Raw genomic sequence first — 20749 nt, 5'->3', positions numbered from 1 at the left:
GTTAGCTTCTTGCCGGGCCCGGGTGCATTGCGGAGAAGCGACACCCGCGGAGCAGACGTCGTAGCTCTGCATAGCTCGCTTCGCCGCAGTGCCAGACGCGTGCTAAGGGGAACAGCACTCTTCCGGTGTGGGAAAATGCACGCGCTCGCGTCAAGTATCTAATAAAAAAGTATATTATTATTTTGCGGTTGAATTTACAAAACGGCCGCTTGTATATTGGATAGACTGCGATATCTTGACAAATTGCGTGCCTCATGGGCCTTGATTTGTCTTTGAATTCGAGACTTGAGTACCCGTGCGTGTTGGTTAAAGGACGGGAGCGAGCGAGCGAACTTCCCGCGGAGTCCCGCCCTCCCGCTCGCGGCTTTGCTAGCACTGAAGTAGATTGGTGGGATGAAGTATAGAGGGGATTTACGGATAACCTTGAATAGATTCAGCTGGACTGCGCTACACATTTAATTTTGATGTGGAATCGCTCGTTTAAGTTACCCCACTAGACTGCCCTTTGACTGTTCGACGGTTTAGTCAATAACGTTTCAATTGAAACTAAACTATCTCTAGATTCGGAAGAATAGCCTGAAGTTCGTGCTCTAACAAAAGTCTCTTTTCGCTGCTCCAAAATGTCTCGGAGCGATCGCATCACTCAAGTGTGCGTCGGTGTATAGCAACCCGCTTGCGTGCTCGTAGAACCTGACGTCATGACACGTGACATCCGACGTCGAACGCAGGAGGCAAAGCTGATCTTTGTTTTGTTCGTATTATTCTTAACCCCCGCCCCCGCCCCTTGGAACGAGCGACAGGGCTAGGGGGCGGCACTCTTGCCTAGTCGACGAGTGCCCGCGGTGCTCGCCTACGCGGTACGTATCGTAGTAGTGGCGTTACAAAGCTCACTCGAGCGATTTCGTGTGCGAAGTGAGATAAGCGAGTTGTCGTAGCGCGATAATGGAGCCTTCGATCATGTGCTCGGAGCCGTAGCAGTCAATCTCTGCGTCGGCTTGAGGTCTGTTACGCATCGCCATGGGGCCGACTGCAGTGCCCGTGATCGTGAACACCTTGGTTTGGTTTGTCGCCGGAGCCATCTTGCCGTGGTTCGTGCCCAAAGGAGAGAACCGAGGGTGAGTGCTCGAGGTGTTGCACTCAGAGTCACCCAGCTTCTTTCTTCGAAGATCGTGTGGGTTTTGAGGAGGGCGTGCGTCGTTCTCGCGGGGTTTCGCGTCACCGTGGTTAGCGGTTTTATTCTTTCTACCAGCCAAATCGTACACCTACACACAACAAAAACGCTGTTGCAGTGGGGAAAAAAAAAGCGATGCTACAAAATTCGAGTTCCTCACTGTGATCTTTTATTCCTTTTTTTTTTTTTTCCTTTGTACGCTTTTACGAGCAATCTGGAGTTGTGCAAACTTGTCAAGCAGAATGCCTTTGGGATGTTGGCAGCCCCGACGCCTGGGAAATGTATCAGAATTTCCTGACGTGTGTATGCCGTTCGGTAACCGCGACCCTGAGAACTTTAGCGGTTGGAAATTTACGAGGCTTTTTTTTTCTGATGCATACGTATTACGTTTGCGATGTTGTGCAGATGATTAAGAGCTAATTCACGCGTTGTTGGGGAGCGCTATGGAATTAGCATATTGATTTATCATATAGTTAAACGTGAGCGCGTTGGTTTTGATGACTTGTTACAGAAAGAAAAACAGAAAGGACGGACAAGGACGGACATCGAAAGATGTCCGTCCTTGTCCGTCCTTTCTGTTTTTCTTTCTGTAACAAGTGATTTATCATACTTAAAGCAATTTTGTTTTCTTGCTCTTTGATGTTATTGTATTTCTGGAAACGGGTCTGTTAAAGATGGCGATTCAATAAATGATTCTGCTGTTCTTGGCCACACAGAAAGGCAATTAAATTAACAACTACAAAAAAGTTTTGTGGTTGCGAAGGGAAAGGTGGAAGGGTACAGTCCCCTGCAATATGAAAGACCCACTGGGAGCGTGTGACCGAGATGGCCGAGACGGTGGTTGGTGGGGGCGCTGCGCACGCTCCGGGCGATTCCATCCTGCTCCAAGTGGAGGACTCGCTCGAAGCGAGGGAGGGGGGACTCTGCTTAAGTTCCTGGTTTCGGTTCCGCTGCGAATGGCAGTTCGTTTGCGTCATGCCACTGCTATGTCCTACTAACGTCCCAATTGCTGCCTGCTCTTTAAAGCGCGATATTCGTGTCATTTTTCTCACGAATTCGCTGTTTAACGTTTTTTGTCTTTTAAATACTGTACTCGGGTATAACTGCAATATTTGTGTATTTGACAGTGCCTGTTCTGACAGTTTACAACTGAAACAACCAAGAAAAAGCATTGATGCCTATGCTGATTTCAAGCCTTCGTGACCATACCTCTTGGCCTGACGCCGGTGAAAAGCGCTTTTCCGCGAAACTGAAACCAAAAACTGTCAAGCGCATGGTTGGACCCCGAGTGAGAGCTCCCCTTGGGGCAAAATGGAATTGCCCGGAGCGCGCGCGCTCACCCTAACCCCGATGTCGTCTCTGCCACGCTTCCAGTGGGTCTTTCATATTGCAAGGGGCTGTACATTTCTGTTTCGTTTGTTGGCACGTTCCAGCTTGCGGAAAAAATGCGGTACATCCAAAATAAAATCTAATGTTCTTATCACCCTATTCACGCAGTCAAAATAAGTCGGAACTTACCAAGTTTGTCGTGACATTTCCCGGCGATTAAAGTATAAAGTATTTGTATATATATCTAGCTAAAAATCCCGCAAACTTGCGCGGGAAAAAACAAACAAACATGATTATTAGTGTTGTTTTGTTATTAGCGGTTATTAGTGTTATGATTATTAGTGTTGTTTTATTTCAATGGACACATGGCGAACACCTCCAGTTTTGACGATTTTGCATTCGCACTAGCAGTTTCAATGACTATTTTCCCCCGAACTCCTGTGCGATTAATTTAGTTTAGTTTCTAGTAGTCCTTCACTATTAGAGAATGGTAGAAATGCCGATCATCTTTATAACACCTCTTTTTTACTTTTTATAGGATTGTTCAAACCATGATGGTGCTGACATCGGTGTGCTGCTACGTCTTGTGAGTTTATTACCACTAAAACCTTTATGTACTTCGAGAGTTTGGCGTCACCGATTTGTTGTCTCAAAGACACAGATAATGAGCTGGCTGGTACAATTTGTGTGCGGCAAGATTAGCCGCGCATAACGGGATGAACATTATCTCGTATTTTACTGAATGCAAAGTCACACGGGGGGTGATAAAGCTAACACGATTCGTCCCCCAAAGAGGTATGTACTCAGCATATCTTTTACCCCACCAGGATTGAAATCCTATCGTATGGGCGTCATAATGTTTAAATGACAAGCAAAATGAAAAAAAAAACGATCTTTTTCTTTGTTTGTGGGAGAGTGCTTTGACTAAGGATTTACTCCGTCAAGTTTGATTACGTCGACTCCACATGGGACAGTCAAACCTTACTCGCAAAGATTTTCCCTATGGAGAAAACCAGGGTTGCAACCATTCGTCACGTTTTAGTTGTTTGTTCAGGCTTCGACCAAGATCAATGCAATTACACTCCTCTACTGGGAGAACACCTTCGTCTCTAACTGCGTACCCGAGTTTATTACAGGCGCTGCTTTACGTACACTATTATTCAGATTTAAATTTCATGGCACATATCATTCTGACTTGAGAACATGAAGATATAAAATATGGTGGGTAGGTGGAAGCGTACGCGCGCATGGAACGAAGAAAACTTGTTCACGCGTTCATTTTGAAGCACGCGGACATCTGCGCTGTAAAGCTTGTCTATTGGAACCTTTTTACGATTATGGGCGTTTATCTTCCCTAAAGATTGGCGGTATAGATTGATGTATATTTCGCATAGGCGGTATCAATGTTCAAAGTGATAGAAAAATATTTTTTTATTATAACGCTATTGTTTCTAGTAATGCAGATCGTTATTTTATGGCAACCTAGTTTGGAGGGCCCCAACGATAGTCCTATTTTCGTTTTGCAGTTGGCTGGGACCATACATGATGCAGTACCATCCAATCATCGGACCCCAGTTGGACCCAACAGCGGTGCATGTGATGAACGAGGAGTGGAAATGAACTCCCTATTAAACCTCGCTCTGCTCATCTTAAAGGCTCCATTCTTGTTTTAATGCGAAAGCATTAACTGGTCCCATGGAGCGAGCCGATGTCATCAGCTTCGAAGCCGCGCCAAACGGCACCTAAACTCCTTTCTCCAAGTGAAGCCGGCTCCCAGTTTTGAAACCACGCGAAAACCCTAGCCAAACGGCACCTAGTCTCCCGGATCCCAAAGAAGCGAAGTAAACCTGATGGATTTCGGCTTCGATCCCATTGGCTGGCGTGCGTCTTAGCTTCAAGAAACGAGGCTCCCATTGGCCGCTGCGCGTTAGTTTCAACGACCGCCACCCCATGGCGCTGCGTGTCCGCGAGGCAGCGGCTCCGCCTGCTCTACCGCTCCACGCCCAAGGTCAGCACGCCAAGAGAGCGCGCGCGCTTCACCGTCGACGCAAGTACGCCGAAGACGAAAAAGGCTCGAGGTACTCCTAATTACTTCTTATGAGTTGGGAATGCGAAAGCATGCATGCCGTGCTTCCGCTCCCTTCGTCTGCGGCGTACTTGCGACGACGGTCGAGCGCGCGCGCTATCCTCGGCCCGCTGACCTTGGGCGTGGAGCGGTGGAGCAACAGACGCTGCCTCGCGAACACGCAGCGCCATGGGGTGGCGCTGCCTATATATATATATATATATATTGGGAGTGAGAGAAGATTGACAAGTGCAGCCGTAGTGATATTAGGGAGTTATCGTAGATTGTTTTCGTCGTCCCGCAACATAGAGATCATACATACTAACTGTAGAGGAAAAGGTCACCCATTTTCCCATACATTCTGGCTGCCGCAAGCGGCGGATCATGCAAGCAGACCCTCGGGGTCCCAAACACGGTTACATCATCAGAGCAGTCTCGTGAACTTCGACAATCCACGAACTTACCGGTGGAAATATATTCGCGTTCCTTTCCAAGCTTTCTTTTTGCATAGCGCGCAGATGTACGGCCTCGCGTTAACGCTAAACTAATTTCGCCAGTGCGGCGTGGGTGGGCGCGGTTGAGGAATACGAAACTGCGCAACCATCAGATTTCCGAGATTTCGACAGAGGGGAAGTTAATACAGCGTAATGACTTTATTGCTTTTTATAAGCGTTAGAATAGCTCAGAATTTAGTTTACAACGTTAAATTATCACTGTTTATATTGCTGAGAGTTTTCATTCTTCGCGTTTACCATGGCAACGTTGCTTTCTTTCTCTCGTGTTCTGTCGCTCTCTTTTGCGATCGTTCACTCGGGACCCCGGGTGTCGGCGCACGGGATTTGCCACTCCTCCTCACCCACCTTTACCCCCCTGTCCCGCAACGCTCTCCGCAACCCGCTACGAAACTTGGAACTCTACAGCCAAGGTCATCGGCGCGCAGGCGCAGTAGCGGGTTCCTCGTTGCTGAGGGCTTAGCGGAGTGGCAATCGCGGTCTACGCGCGTGCTCCGGAGCGCGAGAGTTTGGCATGCACTTTTTTCATTAGAGAGTTTTAGGGAACCGGAATAAAATACGATCGATAAACAAAAACGATCGATACCTTGGATCGGGCGTGTGGACCGATCGCGTGCCCTGAAACGGCTTTGGGGGAACCGTATTTGCAGACGATAGCAGACGATCGGTACAGGTCGCGCCCCCTGGCAACGGAAACCTGCATCCGCCTCATCGAGAAAAGACAAATTTGCGTGTGTTTGTACAAATCGCAGAAACTGAAGTAAATAAAGATCGCACCCTAAATATATAGAGAACCAAAAATATAGTATACCTACTTATAATTCGTCTCGTTTTTTTACTGGAATGAATGCGCTTCCGTAATACAAAACCTGGCACACCATGGCGTGTCGCCCCTAGCACAGCGACGTTCTAAAATGTTCGTCTGCTAAAGAAGCAGACGAGCTTTCCGACAACAATGGCGCTCGATCTTTTTGACCATGACTTGGAGTTGGCTCTATTCAGCGAAAGCAATTTAGAAAAAGTGATTTTGTACGACTGTCTGCGCACTAAGTGTGGCGTGAGTCTCTTTTGAACTTCCCGCTTTCTATAAGCGAGGCACGCACGCGCGTGCCGTGGGGCCCGTGACTTGTGCAGGGGCACGAGGGAATAAACATTCTTTTTGGTTTGCCGTGACAGTCGCATTTCTTTCGGGTGCCACCGAGCACCGATACACTAAGAGAAGGCGCTTGTTGGCGGCAAGGCACAGGACGTTCCACTTGGCGTAGCTTTTGAGTAAACAAAAAAGTTGTGATACCAGGAATGATGTGCGGATACCACGAATGATGCGCCAGCGTATTTTGGGTTTTTTTTCTTTCAGTTTACCAGATTTATATACTTGGGGAATAAAATAATGCCTCGACCGTACATGGTAACTTGTTTTCTAATAAATCATGCGTTCTCAGCGGGCAAACTTCGGTGTTTTACATCAACAAATATGATGTTTACACGAACCACGTCCTGATATGCTGAAACGTTGCCGAAAGCAAACTCGATTTGGCACAAGAACACGCTCGCGCGCGCTTATCATCAACATTCGAAGTCGTCTGCTAGCGATCCTGTCTTTTTCCCTTGAGGCCCAATGCAAGATCGAGTATTAAAAAAGCTATGGACAAATAAAACTAGAAATATTAAATCTCGAAGAAAATACAAAAATAACCAAAATATACTCACTTTCTCAAGTTGATGCGGTCATTTTTCTTGTACAAAGCTAATTCAATTCAATTTTCAATTCACTTTTCAATTTAATTCAATTTTTATTTTAAGATCAAGTCATACAAAATAAAGAGCTGGCCCACAAAAGCAGCATTCTGTTTGTATGTGGGGACAGGCGACCAACTACAATACATGTTGTTACAAAAAAAAGAAAACACTCCGCAGCACAAAAAAAAAATGAAAGGAACACAAAATTAGCAGCACAAATAAATACAAAAAGGAACACTTTAGAGCATGAAATATAGGTGTTTATAGCCAAGTCTACTCACGCAACCATGAAATAAAAGTACGAAATATCTCCAACGGTTGGGCTACGATATCTACAGCTCAGATGCTTGACACCAATTCCTTTGTTTCCTTTTTAGTACCCTAGTAGATTCTATATTCATAAGGGACTCTGGGAATTCGTTACTTTCCATACAGTGTGTATATTTTTGAAATGACGTATCTTTCAGTACGTCTTAAATCTCTATTTTTATTTACGAGGAGGTCAATCCGTTCCTTCGCTCCTCGCAACGAGAAGTTCTTTTTCAACGCTGCTTCATTCCAAAGTGCTGGAGCGAAAAAGGAGTAGCGCCTAGCAGCTCCTGAAGTAGAAAGATGCTGTCTACTACTGTAAATCGCTTGCGAGGAGGAGGCGGAAGGACGGAGGTAGATGCGGCGCTCATGTTGCTCTCTTACGGTACAGGTGGCAGACGATCACGGTCGTACGCCCGCGTACCGATCGTTGCGCCGTGTACGGTACGACCACGAAGAAAATGCAAAGGAAAACCTGTAACTTTACTGCTGTGCACTTATTAAAACTATCACCGAATATTCAAAGGATCGTTTTATAGGATATATGTGATTAGCATTTGTACAGAAATTTTTAATTCATGCAACATTTTTAAACTAAAAAGTATCCAGAGCCTTGATGGAGAAGGCTGTTGCACACTCTGTTGCCACTACAGATAATCCTGTCATAACAGCAGCTGTGAAAAACGGGTGATAAGTGCTCAAAATGCACATCCAATGTTTGCGTAAAAAAAAAAAAAAAACTTATAATATGTAAAAAAAAAAAATTTTTAAAATAAAAAAAAAAAATAAAAAAAAGTAAAAAAAAAATGTTTTCCTGGGCCAGCGGGATTCGAACTCTCCACTACCGGTCCTCTCTGAGCTGAAGAAATCGGCGCTTCAATCCACTGAGCTACCGAGCAGACAATTTTGGGCTGCGCTAAACACCAATTTATTTCTATTAAAAAAGTCCTATTGCGTTTTGTTCTTTATTCTTTTTCTTTTTTGCTGACTCAAACTTTATGGACTTGCTGTCACACATGGCGCTCCTGCCAGGTACTGCCACGAGTTATTTTATTCGTGTTTGGAGCCACGGCACGCCCTCTCCGCCAGCGAAATAGCCGTTTTGCTAACGAAGCGAGACTGTCCATGTCGGCCATTGGTCGTGCCGGTCGTGCCTTACGGTTCCAACAGCGCATTACGGTAATATCGCAGAAGACAGGCGCATGCGCAGTTCGTACCGGAGGGCCCATCGTACCGTATCGGATGTGCAAAAACGGTTCCCTAAAACTCTCTATTAAACGGACAGTAGTGCCACCAGAGACACTCAAGCGCGCTCTTCGTGCACCGAGAATTTCTCGGAGCGCGAGTGGCTTCTTCGCGGTCCGTGACGTCACGTAAACAGTAGTGATGAACCGAACCTGCCGAACTTCAGATTCGGCAAAGTTCGGCAAAGAGAGGGCGAAAATTCGGCAAACGTCTGCGCACGCGTTAGAACTGGACGATGCCATGGATTGCAGATGGACGCCGTGTGGTCGAGCGGTTACCATCGTACTACAGTCTAGTGCTACCAGCGGTTACGACGAGGTGCGGAGTGGACGACATGGTAAGTGTTTGTTAGCCTTTGTGAATCTGGTTCTCTTCAATATTTTCTGCCTCAAGAGCGGAAGATCGACCAAAAATTTACGCAAAAATGACCCAGTCCACTGCGCAACTGACAAATGATGCGGTACATTGGGGATAACGTGATTTTCATTTGATATTCCCAGTGATGTAACGAGGTAGTTGCAACATTGACTGACAAGTACTATAAAGCACTCCTCGCCATAATAGCAATCCTGCTTTCGGCTCACAAGTAGTTCGCTCCAAAACAAAATATTACTTTTTAATTAGCGTTATTTCGCGGTTTTCATCGATCCGTATAAAACTAAACACAACTATCGTGCTCGACGCTGCACGTCCGATATTCCTAACTCTTTCCGTCTTCCTAAATGTCCGGTGTGTCCAAACGTCAGGAACCGGCATCTTAAAAGTGAAAAACGAGGCGTTGCGAATATGGGACGCACACTTTCATGCAAAGCTGAAGTGACTCAAATCGAAAAACATGCATATTTACAATAATATTGTTATCTCTTCTGGTGGAGGCTCAGCAGCTGTTGCATTCTTTCGCTCACGAAGCGGTGACTCGCAGAGAAATCTGAGAAAGTAAGAACACAGTGCTACCGCCTCTATTTCAACAATGCGCACTTGCAGGCGTGCACTGACGAGGGGACGAGGCCTCAAAACCGAAGCTCGCGTATCGTGACTGCGCTGACTGCGCCCCCTACTGCCCCTACTGCCCCTACTACCAAACCCCATTATCACGCCACTTCTGCAAAAAGTCACTTTTAAATTACCATTAAACACTCAGAAATGACACCGATACAATCATCTTGTAGAATATCAGCTTATTTTAGTAATAACTGTGTCAATATCTATTAAAAAAAAACAACCTAAAAAACTTCCTTCGCAGGCAAAAACAATATACCAACCTTTAGGTCCGGCAACAATGTATTTTTTCCGAATCTTCAGAAAAATTCGGCATTCCCGAATCCTAAGATTCGGGAATGCCGAATGCCGAAGATTGAGAACTACAGAGTTCCAAGAGATCCAGCTCGAATCTCTTGGAGGCCGCCCAGAAGATTCCTTGAATATCCACCAACACTGCGACCCTCATGCTTCGTGTCTGTCTACACACATTAAAAGAATGTTTACGCTAAAAATGACAGTGAAAATCTTGGTTCCGAACAAACTGCATCTGTTTTTCTTCGTGTGCATTTTAATGGACCTTTTTCCCATACCGATCGGCACCAGGCGGTGGCTGCACGAAATAAAAATCGAGGAAGGCCCTACCTGCGCGCTACCAATCGATAATGGGAGCTGCGCTACCAGTTTCTTCGCTCTCTGAGCTGCGGCGCGTGCCCAACGCGACATTAAAGAGGGGCATCCGTGGCGTCCACCCAAACGTCTTGTTTTTCTTTCCGTCCACTTTCTTTTTGTGTAACACAATTATATATATATATATATATATGCTGTGTTCTACTCGCTGATCCACTTCCTTCTTCCGAATTTCCTCGATTTTTCATGCCGACTTCCACCGCTTGGCATCGGGCGCTCGCGCGTGCGCAGAACGCTTCTCGGAAAAGGCTCGACCGTCTGCTTGTTTAGTTTAGTAAGTCGACCAGGTTTAGTCCGGCAAGTTATGAAGCAGTGTTTAACAACATCTATAAAACGAAAACAACTTTATTTTCGGATTGTAGGCGTGTTTCCGTCACGTGTCCGCCTGCTGCATCGGCCTGAGTCCGGGTGATACCTGCGGTGGCAGTAATTCATCGTAAACAGGCTGACTGTTTGGACTAAACGCTTAAAAGACCTGTGCAACAATTTCAGTGCTTGGCCTAAATAATTTGGGAGTTGGTGTCTCGACCTTTCTGAAGTAAAGAACAAAAAGCCGCTTTTGCCTGCATGTCCTAGTTTTTATTTTATAAATGGACAAAGATTGAGGTTCTCGGCACCTCTCAACTCCTTCACCATCTTCCGAGTCACGTGCGCTGTGACGTCAATGGGCAACGCGCGGGTTTCCGGTGAAGCTCTCTAGAGCCGTCAGTGAGCAGCGAGAACTCATCCGCTCGCGACCACGTGACTACGTGCTGGCGGGCGCGGCGCCCGGCGCGAACAATATGGCGGGCGCGGCGCCCCTAGAACTCCATATAATAAAAGTTTTGTCGATGATACCAGGTTTTCGACGCATTTATATTTATGTTGGAACGACAAGATTTAAAGAAAAGTTACCTTTTTCCGAGCAGGTATTCGCACAACTTTCTATCTGTCTACAAGACTCCCATTGACGTCATGCCGCGTGTTTCTCATGGCCGCCGCTCGCGACTGCAGGTCGGGGACTATCGTCTAATTTTTGCCTCGCGATTACGCGGCGGAATCGCAACATTTTAAAGGAAGGAGGTGTGTTTTCTGTCCTTAGTGACAAGATGAACAATGTCAAAAGTAGAAGATGTCAATTCTTTCAACGTTAAAATCGTTGCACAGCTCCTTTAACAGATTTTCTTTTGTTTAATGCCCTATTTTATGGGTATTTGAGCTGCGACGGTTAAGTGTAGCCGGTGTACATAAACTTGCAGAGCACAATTTCATTTTCCCTGTGCTTTTTGTTATTTTCATATCAACCCTTTGTTTCGGAGATTTCTTCCCCGGAGAGACGATAATATACATGCATTTAGGTACAGGTGCGTTAGAGTGCTATTAATTCGACTCCGTCATTTTCTAGAGACTTCAGGGGCTATAGAAGGCCCGGAATCGTAACGACTGAAACCCTTCCAAAGAGCCCTTGTTAATATGGCTTCAAAGATGCAGAGAAATCATTTAAAACGAGGAGACCGATGGAATAGAAGAGCAATATATACCGGGTGATATTTTTTAATGGACACGGAATTTTTAAGAAAGAGTGCATATACTGCTAGTTGAATGCCGTCTTCACTAGGTGTTTTGTCGAGTTCAGCGGACATTATAGCAGCGTATAACTGCCACTGTCTGTTCACTAATTAACTAGAATTCGTTAGTTTTTTTTTAAATATTGAAAATAACCACATGGTTCCAATTAGAAACTTGCTGCGCATAATCGAAAACCACTAAATCGGTCAATTTTAGAACGACTTGAAGCACGTGGGAAACCCCGGGGGTGCACCAAAGTTCCCACTCGTGGGGCAGGCGCCTAACTAGCGGTAATAGAACGCGGATGTTGCACTCTTGATTAAAAAAATTGTTTACCATAAAAAAAAAGTCAACCGCGGTGTATATTTATTGTGTCACTATATTGGTGCATTATAGCTTTGGTTGCCGCTGGGAGAAATAGGCACATTTAGTAAGTTACGCCAACTATCTATAAGCAAACCAATACCGGTATCCACGAGCTGCATGTCGTTTACGAAAATCATTGTATAGTAAGAACGTCCTTTTCTCAGTATAATACTTCGAACTTCTAAAATTCTTGTGCATCTTTTAGAGGTGTACAAGTCAACGAGAAAACTGAGCTTCTTTGAATTTATTGGAGTTTCGCCGGGGTTAGTACTGCTCTTACGTCACAGCATCATAAAGTCGAGAATATATGGCCGCAATGCACATTATACCTTGAAGGCGCACCCTGTGTTTCGGATGATGTCCTCTAGCCCGAGACCCTCCGCAATTTCTGTAAGTGTGAGGCCTTGGTCTTCGCATACTTCGAACACGCACTGTGGAAACAAGGAACGAGAGATCCCAGTCAAACGCTGCTGGAATCCTAGCTCTTACACCTTCACTTCCTATACGCCATGATTTTCTATCCGAATCCTTTCAAATCTGGCGTTGCCGGGTTCTGATAAGTGCCGTACCTTCAACCACCTGAGACTTCAGGCATCAAATAAGGGTGTCTGGCTTATTGCGGTTTGTACAGATGACGAGATCTCTTCGCTAATATGAAGAGACAAAAGCAAGCAAGAACAAACCACATTCGCACTTTGTCCCAAAGCCCTCTTCTTGCAAAATCAATACTGGGAATCATTTTGAAGCGTGACAACGTGTCCTGTATACCATGTCCGTGATGATGAGGTCGACGCAGCGGAGTCCCGTCAACGGGAGCGTGCACCTCTCCAGGATCTTGGGCCTGCCGTCATTGGTGACGTGTCGCATGGTGACCACGACCTTGGTCCCGAGCGCTTTGCTTGACACCAGGTCCATGGCTCCGCCCATCCCGTTCAACAGCTTGCCCTATTGGCGAGGATATTGAACTATAGGAACTATATATAGGGTACGCTTTGTCTAGCTTCTTTCACAGACATTGGTGTTTATCCAACACAAGGCCTATGCTGGATGTTTTAGGTCATCGTCGGGGATTGATCACAGAGCAGATGGGACACGCGTGCCGCGTTCGTCATGGGTCTCGTATCAAATCTGTGCTTCACGGATTGATCACGAGCCACAGCCGAACACCGACGCGGCGTTCGGCTATGTCAGCCGAGCACGGCGTCAGAAACACACACAAATAATTCACGTTGTTTCTCCGATGGCTTTAGTTCTCAACTTAACCGCTAGGGGCGCAACGGCAAGGAAGACCGTCGTAGTTAGGTTTTGCGCCCGGCTTCCTTTCATGCTTTATTGTTTGCATTCAGCCTAAAAACACTTTCACAAAACATTCTAGGGACACTATTGATCCGTAAAGGGGTGGATGTATACGTAGTTTATTTAAATAAACACAACCATATGTTTTGATCATCTTGAGGACAGCTAAGATGTGTAGGAAGGCCGTCCTAATGACTAGAAAGCACTTTCAGATTTCGTTACGGTTTACTTGACGGCCAAATGACCAGTTAACAGTTAAAAACACTTAAGTGCATCCTGGTAATAACATAGCTTTGGTTTCGGTCAGGAGTATGGTATTGTTACTTGCTCCTTCTTTACTTTCAGACAACTAAAGTGTCGCTTTAGACTGCAATGCACCATATACTCCCACTGCTACGGTGATGAAATAGAGGTCGGCTTACAGGAATCATCCAGTTGGCCAGATCTCCGTGTTGCGACACTTCCATTCCGCCCAGCATTGTGAGGTCAAGATGGCCCCTAAAACGCAGTCACGAAATATTAAGAAACCCTTTTCATGCTGGGTAATATGAATCAAGATTAGCCGTTGTGTCCATAATTAAAAAATAGCGGTTGTAAATAGGTTTACCATGCCCCTAATAGACACCACCACGCACCTGGCCACGACGTTGAATCGCTCCGCGGACCATCCAGGGCACATAGCCATGACGATTGACGAGTCATGTGACGTCAGCGCGACGTGCGCATCGATAGCGGACTATTTATGCGTCGTGGAGGAACAATGGCTGGCGGTAATGAGGGTGTGGGGGTAGAGCTTCAGGCTCATTCTTCACGTATATCTCACCATAGAACGTTCGGCAATAATCGCGCAGAGTGACAATGGTTCGAGCCTGGAACCTTCTCGACTGTTGGGGGGGGGGGGGGGGGGGTCCGCAGATTTGCGACGGCTCAGGAGCCCTACCTGGACGTTGCAGCGTAACGGTTCGTTTAACTATTGTACAAGCACGAATTAGCTTGAATCAGCCTTAAGTTTCCTTGCTACTTCACTCGATTGTCTTGTCATTCGTGACATTTCTCGTGGAATGTACTGGGTATTTTCAGCTCTGAGCAACGCACCTCCGACTACCCACCAATTTCGTTGAATGCCCAGCCCCGGCAGACATTTCTTCTTGAAAGGCACAAACAGATTTGTCAAAGTAACCGTCCACGAGGACACGCGCCTGAAATCAGAACTTTCTTCCTGTCAAAACCAAGAAGATGGAAAGAAGAAAGTTGAAACCGACCATGGACTCCAAGTTCAGCAGACATGCCCAGCTGAGCTACCGCGGAGGGAGGTAGCGTCGACAGTATACAAAGTGGTGTGTCATTCTTAGGCCACTAACGTCTAAAACTGTGGATTAGCACTTCTTCTTGTCTCGATCATTGCTCTGTTTTACCCTCACCCTCTGACCAGCGTAAACGATTCGTCGGAGCTGAAGAAGGATGCTCCAGGCAGGGCGGTGACTGTTTCTTTGCCAGGATTGATGATGTCAGGGTCCACCTCATCTTCCGTCGGGTAAGGGCCCTGCATCAACGTCATCAGTCAGTCATTAGATGAAGATAAATTTAGCATACGTTAAGCACAATAAAAAAAATATATATATCTGAGGTTAAGTCACCGGCAGAGTGAGAAGGGCATGGCGTTTTTTCCGACAAACCGACCTCCAGCATGCGCTCGTTGCCTTCCTTCGTAGTTCGGCTTTGCGTGCACGCTCGAGGTTCACAAGACGCCGAAGAGTTATCGAAGCTTCCGCTGAAGGTGTTACTGAAATTCCGTTTGTTGTCCCTCCGTCTCATTCTGTCAGTGACTAAAGGGCACAATATGAAAAATCGGGCGTCTGACGTCAGTCGCAGATCCAAATAGTCTGCGTATCAAACCTTATAACAAAACAGGATTTTCGCAACGTGTTTTGTTTTGGTAATTTCTGAAGACCTGGCCCGTTATAGTGACCTCTTTTGTAATAGTACACGTAGTAATCGGAGTGTTCTGATTTCGGAGTTGCTCATCATACTAATTGAATTTGCTTCTGGTCGAGCGGACTTTCGCTTTATTTTACTCGTGTACAATACAAAACATATTCTTGTTACTGGGATAAAAGAAAGCAACATGAACGCCAAAAAGGACGGGGAGAGGACAAGACATATTTCCAACTTTTGACATTTAATGACATTCCTCGACAACGCCGGTCGCTTCAGCGGCGGCCTGACTAAGGAAAAGGAGAGGAAGAAAATGAATAAATGGGGAAGGGTCTTGTTCCACCTCTGTTGGCTTAGTGTCGCCAACGACACACAAACACACAGACGCACAGACGCACGCACGCGTGTGTGTCAAAAATGCCTGTGCTAGTCGCGTGCGAGCGGATGTTGACCGTTCACCCTGTGGCGTTCGCGACCCTTCTAATTTCGGCTCATTAGTCACGAGTCGTGACCTAGTCAGCTGTCGAACACGGTATCAAAAGAAGAAACCAAAGTACGAATCTTCATCATTAGCAAGTTTGAGTAGATCGTCCCGGTACTTCCGATAACGAAACCGATACTCCGCCGACGCCCTTGCGCATTCATGCATCGTATCGCTATCGGTTATTGTTTTCGGAGTCATCGAAACGATCTACGAAAACATCTAATGACTTACCACACCCAAAATTCCGTTTTCGCTGTGGAGCACGACCCGAATCCCCTTGGGCATGTAGCTCAGGGCAAGTAGGGGGATACCGATGCCCAAGTTGACTGAGGACTTTCGTCAAGAAAACCTTGTCCTTTTGAGCGCGTCTTGTATCTGTTTCTTTTTTCATTTTTCTATTTAGGGGGAGGGTGGGATTAGCCAGGATGACAGCAAAGGAAGTATACACCAACTCATGTTTACAAACAAACCGGAGCGCCCGGAGCGCCCCTAGCGGACACCACCGGCGCCGCGCATGCGCGATGGGGGTGTGGGCAAGAAGCTCGCCGTCGCCCATAAACAAACCATTGAAATGCGATGTTGTCGGCCTTGGTGTGAGTCCCCTCGCTCTTTTTCGCGTAGGAATTTTTGATTTTACAACCTCCTAACGATGTCTGACTACTTGAGCGGCGTCAGCGAAATTAACGAGGCTCGTTACACCGCAAAACTTCGCGTGAATAATCTGACATGCGGCGATTCATTCCGCCTGGACGCCGCAGAATGAACGCTAAAGCCTGATTCGCATGATGAGATTTCGCTCGCAATTTTCAGTAGCGACGTCGCTCGGACTGCAAAAGCGTGAACCTTAGCTGAGATGGTCGACGTCGATACTGAAAATCGCAAGCAGAATCGGACGAAGTGAATTAGGCATAACAAGTCGGTGATGGTCACTGGTAACAATGATCAACATCTCCTTGTATCTACTGTTTACGTCGAGCCTGCTTACCAACCTTCAAACTTAGGTCTTTTGAGGCCTGCACTTACTTCTTATCGCAAGTACCGGGCCCACGTTTGGTCTGCGGGCCGGTGTCCTCTAAAAGAGCAGACGACAAGCAGAAACGTTTGAAAGAGCAGACGACAGTTCGAACGATCAGGCGACCGTTTGAACTTGAAGACGCACTGAACGTATTCCGCAGGTGGTCCGTACAACTTGACGGTTTGCCGGCGTTCATTTTGGAACAAAACAAATAAATCTGATGGCCAGAAGTATCCGTGAATTCAACCCAAAATGCTTCCCGCACAAGCAATCGTGGTCCGACGGCGTCTGGTTTTCCCTTTTCACGGCACATATCCACGTTCTCGGACGAACCGAGCGCATGAAAACTGACCTTCAAACCTTTCTCGACCCTTTTGGTACAGCCCCAGTCGCGGCATTTTGACAAGAAGGCAGGTTTTTGTCTGGTTCCTTTCAAAACAACGCAGGAATACACGCCTCTGATGGGCACTTCCGCCCACAGCCCCGGACCGGAAGTGCGTCCGACGCGCCACCACCGCGCCGTGACATAACAGAGATGAGTTCGTGTATACAGGTTTACGGGTACGGCTTCAGGGCGCCGCCATCTTGTTCGCTTGAGGTGTGCTTGTGCGGCACGTCATAATCCAATTACGACACCTTAGCGAGGCGTCGTAGTCGGATTATGACCCGTCCAAGCACACCCCAAGAGAGCAAGATGGCGGCTTCCTGAGGCCGTATTGGCGAACGCTTTGCCCTCAGAGTACAAAGTGCATTCCAGAAGGGGAGTGAACACAAGAAAAAAAGATCTAAGAGTACGTTTAAGGGGTACTGAATCGAAACTTGAAATATACCTCTCACGTTCAGAAATAGGTTATACATAATCAACTCATTCTGGTAGTGACAATCGCAAGCTTGTATTTTGAACGGATGGCAACATTTTTCGTTACAAAGGAGCGATTTTAGCGAGCGCTCGAAGGTCAGCCATAGAAGTGCACGGTGCATCACGGGAGCAGACCAATTGACGTCACAGACGCGACGTCACTTGGTCCAGCACGGGCAAAGCTGCTTGGGGGCTGGCGTGGTGATGATCTGCCACTTGGCGTCGTCAACGCGACCTGGCCGTTTTTGGTTGCCCCTCCCCGCTCCCCGTAAAGAGAATGGGAAATCCGGGTCATCCTCGGCGGGTGGCCGTAGTGCCGGCTTTCCTGCACGGCTCTGGATTCTTTGCTCGTTACATGACTGAATTCGGCGAATAGCGGCTCCGCGCTCGCCGCCGCGCATTGACAACAGGAAAGAGGAGAAGGCAAAAGCAGGGGGACATATGCCGGGGCGCGGTGGCTTTCCTGCACGGAGCTGCATTATTTGCTCCTCACATGATCAATCTCGGCGAATAGCGGCGGTACGGCACGTGGAAAACAGACGCGCAACTCTGGCTCCCGTACAGAGCCTATACAAGAACTCTAGTGCAGTGTTTCTCAACCACTGATGTTTCGCGGACCCCTTGTAGATCGGCGGAGATGATGGAAGACCCCGTTCGTGGTGAGGGGAAGGAAAAGTGTTAGGTTAATTATAATAGTGACTTAATAAATGGATATAGCTAAGGGCTAGTGTGAAGTAGACTTCTCTTATTGACATACACACGAAAAAACTACCCGAAAATTGGAGCGTTTGTTCTCAATCTGATAGAAGACAACTTTAATTGCCGGGAGGCAGGGCTTCGCGGCGGTCCGCGGGCCCCATGTGCATAGTGCAGACTGACATATCGACATTCGGTTTATTCCTTTTGAATTCTGTTTTAATGTCTTTTCGAGCAAAAAATTGCCGTCTCCGCGTGAGGCCAGAGCGTGGCTGACTTTAAACAATAAAATAGGCGCTAGAATTTCGTTGCTGTATCCCTTTAAGAAGAACAGCATCACTAATGACAGCCATTGACGCGGGAGGGTTTGCACTCATGTGATGTTCGGGTCATTAAAGGGGCGGTGCAACGATATTGAGTAGGAACGTTTCTCACTTTCCATCAGCTTATTGACACTAGTGGGACCCGAGAATACTCGAACGCAGCGCCGCTTACCAAGAAGTGTCTTGATCGCGGTGGAATTCCAAGGTTAAAAGTGAACCTTTACTTGTGTTAGAGACTGTTCTGTCCGTTTTTTTTTATTTTTATTTTATTTTACTACGTCTCAGGGTTACTGTGGAAGACCTTTACTTTCAGTCTCCCCTTCGCAAAATTTGACGACGGAGCGGTGGAGACAACGCCAACACTGCGATCCCCAGGAGTGCGTCATCAAACTTTGCGATCCCCGCCGTGACGATATTTAAATGTTGCTCATACAGTGGACACGAAGTCTGCGTAGGCATTCGATTTTGACTCGTGGCAATCAATGCCTCGACATGCATTCGGGCAGGGGCTCCGTTCCGCGCGGCTATATATATATTAAAAACAAAAAAACACTGGCGGCATATAATTGGCTTTAGATCACGTGGCCGCTTTTTTTCTGCGAGTTGTACGGGTAAACGGTGTTCCTATTTCTCGAACTTTTTCTGCAACTGCCATTGCTTAAAAAAAAAAAAAAAGTAACGTGTGTTTTATAGGTTATAAATGTCGAAGAATAATTCTAAGCTGTATTGTTGCATCGCTTCTTTAAACGGGCGATGCAACGATTTCTGTTGCATCGCCCCTTTGTTGCATCGCCTCTGTTGTTGTGTTGCTTATAACGGATCCCTGACGTTAATGACCTGTGAAACACCCGTTCGTTTTTCACCGCACGCAATCGAAGTCGCAGAAAAATTAAAGAAAAACGAGCAGCGTTCATTCCCTCAACTCGCAGCCAGAACAAGCGTCCACGTGATCTGGAGCAGATTATATGCCGCCAATGTTGATCATAGCAACGCGCTGGGGCTGGAAACGCACAGGACACGCGCTGAGTTCCAGACATTGTTATGGCTTGGCTATTATCGTCATTGCAGCAATTGGACACGGGCACGGTGGACACGGGCCACTACCCGAACGCTTCTCGAGCTATCGATTATCACGAGCCCAAATCGAGTGCCCACGCAATGCTCGGGTCCAATCTATCAGCAGCATTCAAATATCGTCCCTGGGCGGTACTTCGACTGTCCAACCACGTCATCAAGTTTTGCGAAGGAGACATTGAATGAAAACGCTCGCTTTTCACTCAAAATGAAATTACACCGCACCAAAGGACTCTCTTGGCCTGTGGCAGTCCGTGTGAGTATCCTTGAGTCCCACTAGTGCCAGTAAGCTCGTGTAAAGTGAAAAACATTCCAATTGAATTTCGTGTGGTATGAAGATTTCGGTATAAACACAGACGAGCATTTTTAGAGCGGGAAGACAAATCAGGTAATGTTAGTTTGGCGTGTAATTGTTAAATTGTAACGATGATATGGCGGTTGCGCATTCGTTCCGAAAATTCCCGCATGGCGGGATTCAAACTCCCATGGTTTAAAAATGAAAGGATACCGTACATCCCGTCCTGAAATTCCAGGACTGCCCTTCGGATGATGCGAGCTTTGTAGTCGTCGATCGCTTCATTTTGTGCGTTCTGGGTCTTGCAAATCTTGGGTAACAAACAAGAAAGGAGTTGCAACATGGTTATTTGAAGACAGCATGTAGTTATTGGAAGACAGTGTATGGTTGTTAGAAGAGAGTATATTTATATACGAATGGAAGCAATTTTTTTTTTTCGCATGTTCCTTTTTGAAATAGGCCAAAATTAACGTTTGAATAAATCATCGACATTTTGTTACACTGTTGTCTTTTTTCGAATAAACAATTTTAAAAGAGACAGGTGTGTTTGTTAATGCAGGTAGGAGTGTGCCTTTTAATTTTTTTTTTTCTTGGCCACAATTAAGCCGCATTTTGGAGAAATATTGATAAAAAAATGCATGGCTAATTGCTGGGCAAATAAGTTGGACACGTCAAGCATTCTATCATGGAGTGACATACGGTCACGTAAAGTCAATTTCCCCGTTAAATTTAGCGGGAAAACTGAATTGGTGTGTATGCGTCTGTAACGGTCCCATAATGCAACACTGCGCGCGTTGCATCATGGGACGTCGCAGGCCA

At 46.5% G+C, this 20749-nt stretch overlaps 2 protein-coding genes across 2 annotated transcripts; one reads left to right on the top strand and one right to left on the bottom strand.

The window, feature by feature from the left end:
* Nucleotides 1-786: 786 nt before the first annotated feature.
* On the top strand, nt 787-4147 carry LOC121833215 (V-type proton ATPase subunit e 1-like). The gene is made up of 3 exons (XM_042286344.1): nt 787-1115; nt 3039-3086; nt 4027-4147. Exons 1-3 carry the CDS (start codon nt 1018-1020, stop codon nt 4118-4120), a joined length of 240 nt encoding a protein of 79 aa, XP_042142278.1. The 5' UTR covers nt 787-1017; the 3' UTR covers nt 4121-4147.
* A 6207-nt stretch (nt 4148-10354) lies between these two features.
* LOC121833226 (succinyl-CoA:3-ketoacid coenzyme A transferase 2, mitochondrial-like) lies at nt 10355-20724 on the bottom strand. Its single transcript, XM_042286361.1, has 7 exons — nt 20144-20724; nt 15900-15994; nt 14671-14792; nt 13672-13747; nt 12722-12898; nt 12283-12384; nt 10355-10454 (listed from the first exon to the last, which is right to left on the bottom strand). Exons 1-7 carry the CDS (start codon nt 20271-20273, stop codon nt 10413-10415), a joined length of 744 nt encoding a protein of 247 aa, XP_042142295.1. The 5' UTR covers nt 20274-20724; the 3' UTR covers nt 10355-10412.
* Between the last annotated feature and the right edge of the window lie 25 nt (nt 20725-20749).

This window comes from Ixodes scapularis, unplaced genomic scaffold, assembly GCF_016920785.2.
Source record: "Ixodes scapularis isolate PalLabHiFi unplaced genomic scaffold, ASM1692078v2 PGA_scaffold7__128_contigs__length_106722199, whole genome shotgun sequence".
NCBI classification, from domain to species: Eukaryota; Metazoa; Arthropoda; class Arachnida; order Ixodida; family Ixodidae; genus Ixodes; species Ixodes scapularis.
The sequence above is the reverse complement of the archived record's forward strand: the minus strand, read 5'-3'. Positions and strand labels throughout refer to the sequence as shown.

Excerpts from the sequence above, each read along its gene's own strand:
- LOC121833215 (XM_042286344.1), top strand. The coding sequence starts at position 1,018 with ATGGGGCCGACTGCAGTGCCCGTGATCGTGAACACCTTGGTTTGGTTT. Across the intron at positions 1,116-3,038 it reads CCCAAAGGAGAGAACCGAGG|GATTGTTCAAACCATGATGG; the intron begins GTGAGTGCTCGA and ends TACTTTTTATAG. Across the intron at positions 3,087-4,026 it reads TCGGTGTGCTGCTACGTCTT|TTGGCTGGGACCATACATGA; the intron begins GTGAGTTTATTA and ends TTCGTTTTGCAG.
- LOC121833226 (XM_042286361.1), bottom strand. The coding sequence starts at position 20,273 with ATGTTGCAACTCCTTTCTTGTTTGTTACCCAAGATTTGCAAGACCCAG. Across the intron at positions 12,899-13,671 it reads TGGCCAACTGGATGATTCCT|GGCAAGCTGTTGAACGGGAT; the intron begins GTAAGCCGACCT and ends CCTCGCCAATAG. Across the intron at positions 10,455-12,282 it reads ACACAGGGTGCGCCTTCAAG|GTATCACCCGGACTCAGGCC; the intron begins GTATAATGTGCA and ends CTGCCACCGCAG.